At 34.4% G+C, this 13,192-nt stretch overlaps 1 protein-coding gene across 1 annotated transcript in view; it reads left to right on the forward strand.

The window, feature by feature from the left end:
- Positions 1 to 13,192, forward strand: part of HSPA4L (heat shock protein family A (Hsp70) member 4 like) — a 55,248-nt gene that overhangs the window by 9,548 nt on the left and 32,508 nt on the right. Inside the window, exons 2-8 of the mRNA XM_007172379.3 lie at positions 1,651 to 1,708; positions 4,020 to 4,160; positions 7,337 to 7,459; positions 10,268 to 10,367; positions 10,731 to 10,864; positions 12,644 to 12,888; positions 13,031 to 13,107. Of these exons, the coding sequence (XP_007172441.2) occupies positions 1,651 to 1,708; positions 4,020 to 4,160; positions 7,337 to 7,459; positions 10,268 to 10,367; positions 10,731 to 10,864; positions 12,644 to 12,888; positions 13,031 to 13,107 (878 nt within the window). The remainder of the gene's footprint in view (positions 1 to 1,650; positions 1,709 to 4,019; positions 4,161 to 7,336; positions 7,460 to 10,267; positions 10,368 to 10,730; positions 10,865 to 12,643; positions 12,889 to 13,030; positions 13,108 to 13,192) is intronic.

Consider the following 13,192-nt stretch of genomic DNA (forward strand, 5'->3'; position numbering starts at 1 on the left):
ACCTTAGGAGCCATCTTCCCTTTCTTTCAATAAGTACCTTGGTTATGTACCAGATATATAGACCAGTGCTATCCAGAACTTTCTATTCTACAGTGTATGTTCTATGTATTTTCTGTTCTCTGCATATCCAGTAGCCATATGTAGCTGTTAAGCACTTGAAAGTTGGCTCTTGAGCCCTTGATGTGACTAATGCTGAGGAACTGAATTTTTAATTTTAGTCAATTTAAATTTTACTAGCTACATGTGGCTAGTGGCTACGATATTGGATAGTGCAGATCAAGGCAATGGGACATACATTATCTACCTACATGGCATTCACATCCTAGTGTGGAGATAGTCAGTAAAAAAATAAATTGTATCAGATGGTGATACATTATGGAGAAGAATAAAATTGGGGAAACAGGAGATGTATGTACTGGGGAGGAGCAAGAATGCTATTTATATAAGATAGAGAAGGTGTCTCGGATAAGCTGACATTTGAGCCAGAGACATGAAAGAAGTGAGAGCTCATGGCATGTGCTCCAGAAAGAGAGAACAGCATGTACAAAGCCCCTGAGGCAGAAATGTGCTTGCCCTGTTCCAGAAATAGCAAGGAGACCTGTGTGCCTAGATTGAAGTTACAGAGCAGAGCAGCTAAGAACCAAACCATGAAAGGCTTTATTGGCTGTTGGGGAGATAGGACACCCTTGAAGGGTTTTTAGCAGAGGAGTTTGTCTTTAAGAGGATCACTCAGGCTGTCATATTGAGAATAGACATATACTGGGAATGTCCTTTTCCACAAAACAGATACATATTAAAATGCTTTCTTTTCTTTCAAGTCTTAATTCAGAAATCACATCTTCCACCTGCTTTTCCTAAGCCTTATTATCTAGAAGTGATTATTCTCTTTTTTTGCTAGTATCATTCATAATTTTATTTTATATGTTGAATTTTTTTCAATAGACTAAATTCTCCAAGCACAGTGATTGTAGCTAGTATACACACAATGCCTGTAAATATTTTTTGATTGAATGAATAATTACCTGTAATTACAACTGAAACCATGGAAACATTTTCTCGAATCACAACATGAAATTTTTTTTGAAAGTTTTTTTATAAAAATGTTACTCTACACTTGTTTTTATAAGCAGAATTACATTTGCAGTAATAAAAGCAACAGTCATATTGTTCAAAGCATTTACCTATATTCACTCACTTAATCTTCACACAACTCTGTGAGTAGGTATTATTATCAACACTATCTTCTAGATGGGAAGCTGAGGCAAATAATGGTTAGGTAATTTCTACAAGGTTACTCAGCTGTTAATTGGCAGAGCCAGGATTTAGATCCAAGGAGCCTGGCCTTACTAAATACAGTTAGTTTTTTTAGTAAGTCATAGACCAGTAGAATTTGAAAAACAATTTTGGAACCAATACAGTGTTGCCAAGTATTAGCACATTTAAAAAAATTCTAACATTTATTCTGACCACTATTCTATTACTTAGGAAAGTTTAAAAATATGTAAAATTATGATTTCAGTAACCTGTTTTTTGAGTAATACATAATTATATTCATTCCTTTAATTCATTTTTGTATAAAGAGAAGCAGAGTAATAGCACATTAGTATAAAAATACCTTGAGAACAAACTTTTTGTTTTTTTCCTGTTTAGAGCCTGTATATCTTTGGGATCAAGAACGCGAGCCATTGGAAATGCAGCTAAGAGCCAGGTAAATTGTTCCTGTAGATGTTTTGACTTATAGGCAGAGTTAACTTCATATGGGTAACTAAGCTCCCATTTTATGTACTTAAGAGTGAAAAAAAGAGTAAAGAATATGACTGGTCCTAATATCTTTGTATCTTATTAGATATGTTTTGCTTTGGGTTGTAAAATATTTCTTGAATTTTATTTTTAAAAAATTTTAGTTGTGAAGTCAGAGTATGCTACCAAATGGTGTCAGTTTTTCCTTGTATGGTCACTTTCTATGAGGGATAGCCGCCTATCTAGAATATATACTTCTACAACAAGTGAATGATGTGTTTGTAAAAGAAGGTGGGAAAAAATGGAGAAATTAATATCCAGAGTAATCCTCTGTGGCTACTATTTTACTACTACTTTACATGGAATCTGTTTAAGTATTTATATTTCTAGGCTTCTGAAATCCGTTTACATAAAACAGTCACTTTTTTTTTTTTTAATTTTTTTTTTACTTATGGCTGTGTTGGGTCTTCGTTTCTGTGCCAGGGCTTTCTCTAGCTGCGGCGAGCGGGGGCCACTCTTCATCGCGGTGCGTGGGCCTCTCATCACTATCGCGGCCTCTCTTGTTGCGGAGCACAGGCTCCAGACGCGCAGGCTCAGTAAATGTGGCTCACGGGCCTAGTTGCTCCGTGGCATGTGGGATCTTCCCAGACCAGGGCTCGAACCCGTGTCCCCTGCATTGGCAGGCAGATTCTCAACCACTGCGCCACCAGGGAAGCCCATAAAACATTCACTTTTAACATTCCATGCTATAGGTTCATTTTCCTTGGACTTTATTACCATGAACCAAAACCCTTAACAATTATTTCTTACATTTTAATATATACCTGGGTCTTCTTTATTACAGAATAAGTCTGTTTAATGGGGCGTTTTTCCTCATGACTTTTTGTACTCAATTATTCAATTGACTCATTTATCCACGAACTTTTGCTTAAGATTTTTTTTGTCAAGATTGTCTTACAGTTGGCCTGTGTATGAATGTGTTTTTTCTTTCTTTTCCATTTTCATATTACACATAAACAAATGTTGTTTGTGCTAAAAGGACCCCTTCACTAAAGTTTACATCTCGTATTCTGGCTGATCTTCCTCCTCTTCTCCTTTTTTTTTTTTCTTTTTAATTTTCCTTATTTTTTTGGGCCGCGTTGGGTCTTAGTTGCGGCACACAGGATCTTCGATGAGGCATGCGGGATCTTTTTGTTGCGGTGCTCGGGCTTCTCTCTAGTTGCAGCTTGCGGGCTTCTCTCTAGTTGTGGCATGCCGGCTTTCTTTCTCTAGTTGTGGCGCCTGGGCTCTCTGGCTCCAGAGCGTCTGGGCTCTGTAGTTTGCGGCACATGGGCTCTCTCGTTGAGGCGCGCAAGTCAACAGTTTTGTGGCGTGTAGGCTTTGTTGCCCCGCGGCATGTGGGATCTTAGTTTCCTGACCAGGGATCGAACTCGTGTCCCCTGCATTGGAAGGCGGATTCTTTAACCACTGGACCACCAGGGAAGTCCCCTGGCTGATGTTCTAAGTGTATCATAGACCTCAGACTCTCTGAAGAAAGCAAACTATAAGTTACTTCTCCAAAAAAGCTAAAGAGATCAACATGGTAATTCAGCATCCTAGTAGTTTTCATCTCATAATTGAAGATCAAGATCTACTTGGCTTTAAAGATCACTAAGAGGGCAACAACTGGATCTCAATAATATTCTATAGTTTGAACTACATGTTCTAGTTAAAGAAAAAAATTACTTTGCCAAAATACAAGCTATTTACAAATTAAGACACTTTAACTTAGCATCATGTTACATGGAAGGAGTTTTAATTTACTAGCCTAGGAGCAGTTTTCAGCAGTGGAAGCAACATAGTAACACAAAGAATAAGATATTGAGAGTAAAAGAAAAACATGGCAATAAAAAACATAGTTTAAATAAAAACACGAATGAAAGTGGAAAGAAAGAAATCAAAGATACTAATTTATTAGCCCAAAAGTGTTGAAGAAAACCAGAAATGAGTTGTAGATAGATTTTCATTGTATTATTTGAAAAGTTTTACAGTTTTGTTCTTTTTAAAAAGTTTTAAAGTTTTTTTTCTTTTTTGAATCTAACATTCCTAAGGTAGGAGCAGAGTTGGAGGGGCAATAGTGTAATTTTTCTATCAATTAGAAACCAGAAGAATGAATGATTGTGTGTGATTCTGAACTTGGATATATAGGATAAGGAGACTTGGTGATTCTCAAGTATTAGCATAGTGTTTATTTTGCATTAATTAAGTAATTGATAAATAAAAGTGTTTACTGCCAACAGATAGTCACGAATGTAAGAAATACAATTCATGGTTTCAAAAAGCTTCATGGGCGATCATTTGATGATCCTGTTGTGCAGACTGAAAGGATCAGGCTTCCCTATGAGCTGCAGAAGATGCCTAATGGAAGTGCAGGAGTTAAGGTAAGCTTATATTCCCAGAATGCAAACATATGTTCAAATTAAAGAAACCAAATATGATAATATTGCCTGTTTTTAAATATTTAAAAAATTTTTAATTTAACTCCTTTCCTCTGGATGCAGTACCTATATACCAAACATACAGGCAGTTTTCGTAATATGCTTTAGTGAATGCAAAAAAAAAATCTGATTTAGAATAATAATCTTTTTAATCCAAATAACTTTTATTGTCAAGAAAAAAGGATTATTATTTGGAGAACTTTTAGAGGTGAACCACTTTTAAGGAATAAAGGCAGAAGCATATGTGATTTAGAAAAATAGGCCCCCAAAGTATGTTAATTTCTATAATGAGTTTTCTCTAATTTAGAAGAATCTTATAACATATTATAGAAGTATTAAAGCAAACTCTTCTTCCAAGTAAGAGATGGATTCTGGATTTTTACTTCTACATCCTGAGACAGAAAGTTATAGATTGGTTAACAAAAACTAACAGAATACCCCAAACCACAGAGTTATTATATGGCTCAGCAATTCTACTCTTAGGTATATACACAAGAGAATTGAACCATATGTGCACACAAAAATTTGTACACTAATGTTCATAATAGCATTATTTATAATAGCCAGAAAGTGGAAACAACCCAAGTGTCCATCAGCTGATGAGTGGATAAACAAAATGTGGTATAGCTATTCAATGGAATATATTATTTGGCCATAAAAAGGAGTGAAGTACTGATACATGCTACAACATGGATGAACCTTGAAAACATGCTAACTGGAAAAAAGGCAGATATAAAAGGCCACATATTGTATGATTCCATTTTTTTGGCTATCCAGAATCAGGCAAATCAATAGACATGGAAAACAGATGTGTGGTTGCTAGGAGTTAAGGGTAAGGGGGAATGGGTGAATCTACTACTACTACTGCTAATGGGTCACTCTTTTTAGGGTGATGAAAATGTACTACAGTTAGTGGTAATCAGTGTACAGCTTTGAATAGACTAAAAACCACTGAATTATATACTTCAGAAAGATAAACTTTATGTGATATGAATTATATCTCAAAGTTAAAAATTTTAATAGCTGATTTTAAACTTGATATATATTTCCATGTTTAGAAGAGGGTTCTGACTACAGGATGGATGATGAGTTGTAGTAAGGAGACATGAGACTTACAGTAGTTCAAAGAAGACACCATGAGAGATTAAAGACAAGTTGAAAAATTGTGCAATTTGTGGATCAGGAGGTGAAATTTGTGGATCAGGAGTTGCTGACTAGGAAGCTGGATGGGTCATGATAGCAATAAATGAGATAAAGAATAATATTCACATGTCCTTTAGATATGATAACTTCTGGTTAATGACTCTGTGGAGCAGTTTTATTCTAAACTACTTAAATTCTTTTGCTTTTATTCTTTCAAAAGAAAATTAAAAATTATGCTTTGTGAGTAGTTTGATAAAAACACAATAAATTATTTTTACAGAAAGCCAAAACCTAATTTTTAAGTGATACAATTTTTATACAGTCATAGTGAGTGCATGTAAGCTAGTTGAAGAGGCTTTGAAAACGTTTATCAGTCCTGTGTCAAACTAAGTTTCTTCATCTTTTGAAGACTGAAGATCTTTAGCATTCAACTTCTCAAGCATTTTATCCACTTATTTTTTCTGACATTTGTTTGAATAAACTTTGATGTTTATTTCATCTAACTTTTATATTATTTTTAAAAATACTGTATTGTTGTGCCTCCTATAATCAGACTAAGGCACCTGGGTACTTGATTCATTTTCCCTTGTTTCAGTGTGCTTGATTTCTTCCCATGTTTAAAGACAGTAATTTCATGTAATGCTTGGTTTTGAACTTACTTGTAAATTGATTTGTAAACAAATGGCTATCAATTTTAAGTCTGTTTCAAAGTAAATTTTATATAATTATTTATACATACTTATACACTTAAATACAAACATGCATTGTGCTGCTTGAGAAGTTCTTTAAAGCTCTTCCAAAGTTTAATGTATTCACTCCATTGCGGTACAAAGGTAAAAGACATAGCCTTTTCTTCTGTAAATTAGATGTAGTTATTGTATGGGTTTTAAGGTGACTTTGTATTGCTTATAAATATTGTGGTTGTCATTATGAAAGGGTTTGATTACTTGAATAAAGCACAGTATTCCTTGGTCAAGAAGCACTGTAAAGTTCATTTTATGTGCTTAAATTCAACCTAGTCTTAAACCTGTGTATGAGATGAAGTGGTTATTTTAAAAAATAATTTTAAAATTCCATGTATACATCTATATACAGTAATATATATTAAATTTCTTTTTTTTTAAATAAGGAATTTTTTCTTTTGGCTGTGTTCTCATTTCCTTTTCACAAAACTGTATTACTAAAGTTTTCATTTTAAACCCAAGAAGAGTTCTAACTTCCAAAAGAAAGATTATTTGATCTTTTTCCCCTTATTTGTTTATAAGGGTAGTGAATGATAAAACTTGCTTTTGTGGGAGATGGGGATCTGGAGCATGTAAAGACACTCTTGAAGATAATTTGTTTGGTTGTAATACTATGTGTAAGGCACTGGAACTTCAGAACTTCAGAGATGAGACATAATGATACTAGAGCAATCCTTTTGGTATATAACTTCTTGTCTAATAATCAGACTGATCTACTTTCAGATGTGAATCTGAACATATATGGAAAAATGGGCAGCTAAGTTTACTTATAATGCTTATTTTGATATCCATTTGATATCCATTTAGAGATAAAAGCCAAGATAATGTTTGGTTTTATTTCTTTTTTTTTTAAGGATTTTCTTATTTATTTATTTATTTATTTATTTATTTATTTATTTATTTTTGGCTGTGTTGGGTCTTCGGTTCGTGCGAGGGCTTTCTCCAGTTGCGGCAAGCGGGGGCCACTCTTCATCACGGTGCGGGGACCGCTCTTCATCGCGGTGCGCGGGCCTTTCTCTATCGCGGCCCCTCCCGTTGCGGGGCACAGGCTCCAGACGCGCAGGCTCAGCAATTGTGGCTCACGGGCCCAGCTGCTCCGTGGCATGTGGGATCTTCCCAGACCAGGGCTCGAACCCGTGTCCCCTGCATTAGCAGGCAGATTCTCAACCACTGCGCCACCAGGGAAGCCCCGAATAAATGACTCTTGATAAGTATCTCCACTTTTGGCTTTAGGTGCGATACCTAGAAGAAGAGAGACCTTTTGCAATCGAGCAAGTTACTGGAATGCTGTTGGCTAAGCTTAAAGAGACTTCAGAAAATGCTTTGAAGAAACCAGTGGCTGACTGTGTGATTTCAGTAAGTTTTACCTCAGTAATGAACACTCTTGAATCATATTTTCCAGTGTATTAATGTTGTATTGAAATATTTTTCTTCCCTTTATTCCTTCTGCCCTTATCCAGTAAATAACCTAAATCCATTTTTACTTTTATGTTAAAAAATTATTTTATTTGATAAAGTTCAGGATTGAGTTTCCCTTAAAGTTAACTGTGATAATCAGTGAATCTTAAAAACTAATGTATGTGATTAGTTGGTGGCTGCTGTACCTGCCACTTATCCCTAAGAATCTTTCCAGGTAGCACTTAACGTCCCACCTCTAGGGACCGACCTTATTAACATTTATGTCAAAGGTTGAAAATGCCCAGTTGGGAATTTGAGATTCTGTATATTCTGTATCAGAAATAAAAGATCCTTTTTTTAAAATGATAAATTAGATGTATTTAACGTGTATACTTGCAGAAGTTTTGACATACTCATACACCCGTGAAACCATCATCATCACAGTCAGTATAATAAACACATTTATTGCCCCTCAAAATCCACTTGAGCCTTTAAGATAAAAATTGTTTGTATATAAGATGAACAACATGACGCTTTGATATACATAGTGAAATGATCACTACAGTCAAGCAAATTAACATATCCATCTCCTGCGGTTACTTTTTTTGTGTTTGTGTGGTAAGGATACCTGAGATCTACTTTCTTAGCACATTTCCAGTATATAATACAGTATTGTTAAGTGTAGTCACCATGCTGTACATTAGATTTCTAGAACTTATTCATTCTACATAACTGAAATTTTGTACCCTTTGGCCACTGTCTCCCCATTTCCCCTACTCCCTGCCCCTGTTAACCACCATTCTACTCTATCCTATGAATTAGACTTTTTTAGATTCCACATATAGGTGAGATCATGCAGTACTTTTCAGAAAGAAAAGATCTGTCTTTTAAAGATTCTTAACAAAACATTTAATCTTTTACCCCCTGTCTTATCTCTTGAGATCCCATTATATATTGATAACTAGTTTTTAAGTTATATGTTGTCACCTAAATGTGAATATATTCTTAGTACTGTTACTTGACTACGTAAGTTCAGGAGTCTCATGTCATCAGAAGAATAGAATCGTATTATGAACTCTTCAGTGAATTTAGTAATTAAAATTTGTCAGGTGTATTTATTTATTTTTATTTATTTATTTTTAAAATATTTATTTATTTGGTTGTGCTGGGTCTTAGTTGCGGCAGGCGGGCTCCTTAGTTCCGGCACGCATGTGGGATCTAGCCTTGACCAGGGATCGAACCTGGGCCCCCTGCATTGGGAACATGGAGTCTTAACCACTGCGCCACCAGGGAAGTCCCTGTCAGGTGTATATAGAATTTTTAAATGAGAGAAAAATATTAGCTGAGTATTTTGTTTTCCAGTCATTTTGTAATAGTAAATGATGGAGTTTACCATTGTCCAGGCCCTATTAAAGGCATTTAATGTGTATTAACCCATTTAATCCTCAGAACCACTCTGTAGGTAGGATATTATTAACCTCAATTTCACAGATGAAAAAACTGAGACACAGAGAAGTTAAATAACTTGTGGTCATAACTCTTCCATTATACTGCCACTTGAAAGTATATGTCAGAATGGTGCACATTTTAAAAATGTATCTTAAATTCAAGTCCATCCCTATTTATTTAGCCATACTTGATTTTACTTTCATGTCAGAAATTAGTATCAGAACATGGCATTGTGAACTTCTTGGGCATTATTAACTTTGTACTCAGTGCAGTAGACCCATGTGAGCTGTACAAATGGAGGTATTTTCTGCTCTATGCACTGTCATATCCCTAATGGCTAGAAAAGTACTGGTACATAAGTGCTTAGTGAAAATTAAGTGAACCATACCTTATAATTTAGGTTTTTGTCTGAAGGATAATACCAAAATCAGGATATACAAACTTAACAAAATTCAAGTTCTTTTTGTGTTATTATCTATTAAATGAAATTTCTAAATTCAAAAAGCACTAAGATTGGAGGAGACTACTTACTTAAAATTGGAAGAGCCCCAAGTTTTGTATATGGATATACTTAATTAGCTTTTTAGAAATTTGTCTGTAGACCAAATGGAAGTGCTTCTTAGTTTGACAGTAATAAGTATATGTAATCTTAATTATTAGTTTTAAATTAAGAGTTTATTTTTTAATAGAAATATATTTAATGTTTTTTCGTGACTTATAAAGAAACACATGCTCATCATAAGTCCCCTGCAATATAGTTCCCCCTCCCTTTGAAATACAACCATTGTAAACATTTGGGAATATATTCTTCTAGTAGTACATACATACACAAAAATGAAATCATGCTGTATATGCCCCCTTTTTTTAATATAATAAAGATACTATTCCATGACAATTCAGATCGATCTGATTCTAACATCTATGTAGGATTCCATTATGTGGATATAACATATTTAACCAATCTCATTTTAATAGACTCTTGGGTTTTTAACGTTTCATTATTAAAGATTAACAAATAAGTATTTTTATAGACCAGACCAACATGAGAAGAATTTAACATATTTTTGAAATCCTACAGTATTAATTCTATTTTACTACTTGCTTTAAATTTGTGTTCGTACTTTAGGTCAAAACTTTATGATGTGGAAATTGCCAACCTTAAAAAAAAAAAACTAGTATTTTTTTCCTCATTTTTTTAATTAGAACACCACTCTTTGCCTTAAGCTGTACATAAGTTCATTTTTCAATTGATGAAATGTTTAAGTAAAATCTATTACATTGAACTAATAACACTTAATTATTGTTTTGCAATACCAGATTCCGAGCTTTTTCACTGATGCTGAGAGAAGATCTGTGATGGCTGCAGCCCAGGTTGCAGGCTTAAATTGTTTAAGGCTAATGAATGAAACTACTGCAGGTAAGCAGTTTGCAATTTGAAAATCACTGTCAGAAAAATATTATTATAGTTTTTTTTTCTAATTAATACAAAGCATTTATTTTTTAACTCTATCATGTACTGATATCAGCTTGTCATTTTGGAGCACAACATTATGGCAGAGTTTAAACATGTCTTTCATTGGCTATAAGAGTCATTAATATTATAGGGTTATAGATGGGTAGAGAAAAAAACATTAACCAATTTATGAAAAGTGAATTTACTTTGAAACTAATAATTTGTATTACTCTACTGTGTGTTAAAATGTAGTATCAACATGACTTACCTATTGTTTTCCAAGTGATTGCTAGGCTGGAATTAACCTAATTCTTTGTTCTTACATAGTTGCGCTGGCATATGGAATTTATAAACAGGATCTTCCTCCGTTAGATGAGAAACCAAGAAATGTAATATTTATTGATATGGGACATTCTGCCTACCAGATCTCAGTTTGTGCTTTTAACAAAGGAAAACTTAAAGTAAGTAAATAAATGATTTGCTATATTTAATTTTAATGTCTAAGAACATATGAGACTATATAGAGAACCCTAATGCTTGGGTTTAAATCCTGGCTCTGCCACTTAAAAACTGTGACCTTGAGCAAGTTACTTAACCTCCCCAAATCTCAGGTTCCTCACCTGAGAATATTATCAGTAAGTACCTCATAGAACTTTTGAGGATAAAATGAGTTAATGATTATAAGATGCTTGGAATGCCATATAGCAGATATTATGTGTTAGCTATTTTTATTATTGTTGAGGTGTTCAGTCACCTATCAGGGAGCATAAATTACATATTTATAAATGTACATAGGAAACATTTCTAAAATGATTCCCATTGTCTGTAGAAACCTTTCTATCCTGGAGTCCTAATCAAAATTTTCTACAGTGTGGTATTATTTACCTATATATGCTTATCTTCTTACAGCCTTTGTTTGGTTTTGTATTCATTTCTACATTGATTATCTTACCCAGACTTAACACACACTCTCTCTCTCCCCCCATTACACACACGTATAGATTAGCTCAGAAGAGTAAATGCTTTGGGTTATCCAGTACCTTTTAGAGCCTCTCATCTTGCCGTTTATAGTACTATATTAACATCCTTGTAATCAGAAAATTAAAGGGAAATGACTCATAGTGAATACAGAATAGTTTTTTGCAAATTGATTTAATCCTTGGTATTTAGTGTTGAATTTTAACTTTATTAAAAAAGAACATTTTCCTTTCTTCCTTTTTAGTGAATACCTTAGAGTATAGAGCTATAATTTTTTAGGTCACAGGCCCTTTTGGAAGTTTGATAAAAGCTATGGCCCTTCACTCAGAATGACGCACATTTGCACTAGTCACATACCTACACAATTTTACATCTAATTTTGGGTAATACTGGACCTCATGAGAAGTCTGTCCATGGACTCTTCATGCTAATCTGGGATGACATCCCAACCAGGCTGTGCTCACATCCTACTGTGATGTTTACCACTATTCCACCACCCATCCTTGTGAAAAAAAGCTGATGAACCACACCAACAGTGGGATTCTACTTTTTTAGTCGTGACTATTATAAGTAGTTATTTTTCCCTCTACCTCGGGGAGAGAGACTAGATGTCTTGGGTCCTATGTTTTCAAGAACTATATCGTTGAAGTGCTGTGACTTGTCTATTCCTTTTCCACTCGACTGCTAACTGGGGCCTATTGCTCAACAAGCTTATTATATTAAATTTTTGTCTCTCCTCTTCATTTTTTTTGTTTTCTTTTTTGTTCCCTCGCGTGCTTTTTTGTTCCTTCTGTATATTTATGCGGGATGGGGGCAGTAATTCCTGATTTGTAAGTTGACCAATTACAATATTTTAGATTTAATCTTTGGATTGGCTCTTCTTGGCTGTTTTGTTTTTGGTTACATACTTAGGACCCTTTCCTTGCTCTCTTAAACTTGGTTTTTGGCCCACCTCTTCAGTGTTATAGAACCATAGGTTGTAAGATAATGAAGTTTTAGTCATTGTAACTCAGTTATTTCAGAATTAGAATTATTCTTTCACGTAGGTATATAGATCTATAACTTAAAGCAGATAATTCAGAGTGGATAGATATGTTGGCTAAATATAAGTGATAATTAATATAAGTGGTTCCAAATTTGGCACCCCTGTGATTTTTGTCAAGTTCTTTGGTTTTGATTTTAATTTTAAAAGGTATTTTGGAGGGGGTGCTGAAAACATCTAATATTTCTGAAAATTCCGTTCTGGTTTTTCAATTAAACAGGTCTTGGCTACTACCTTTGATCCATATTTGGGTGGCAGGAACTTTGATGAGGTTTTAGTAGACTACTTTTGTGATGAGTTCAAGACAAAATATAAGATAAATGTAAAAGAAAACTCTCGGGCCTTGTTGCGCTTACATCAGGAATGTGAAAAACTAAAGAAGCTAATGAGTGCAAATGCATCAGACCTTCCACTGAACATTGAGTGTTTCATGAATGACCTTGATGTTTCTAGTAAAATGAACAGGTACCATGCATGCTTTCAGTTTGAAAAGTGTTTCCTTATTTTATGTTTAGTTCATGTCTGATTTTTCTTCGTTCTGTTATTTTAGAAGATACGCTCAATTTTTATATCCCCAAATAATTAATTTTATTTCATTTTCCCACAGGGCTCAGTTTGAACAATTATGTGCTTCCCTCTTAGCCAGAGTTGACCCACCGTTAAAAGCAGTAATGGAACAAGCTAGTAAGTGGAAGTTACTGAACTAACCATCAAAACTGTACCATGGTGTTACTTGAATGGGGTAGACAATGGTAAAAGCAATAAAAAA

This window comes from Balaenoptera acutorostrata, chromosome 5 (genome assembly GCF_949987535.1).
Source record: "Balaenoptera acutorostrata chromosome 5, mBalAcu1.1, whole genome shotgun sequence".
In the NCBI taxonomy this organism is placed as follows: Eukaryota; Metazoa; Chordata; class Mammalia; order Artiodactyla; family Balaenopteridae; genus Balaenoptera; species Balaenoptera acutorostrata.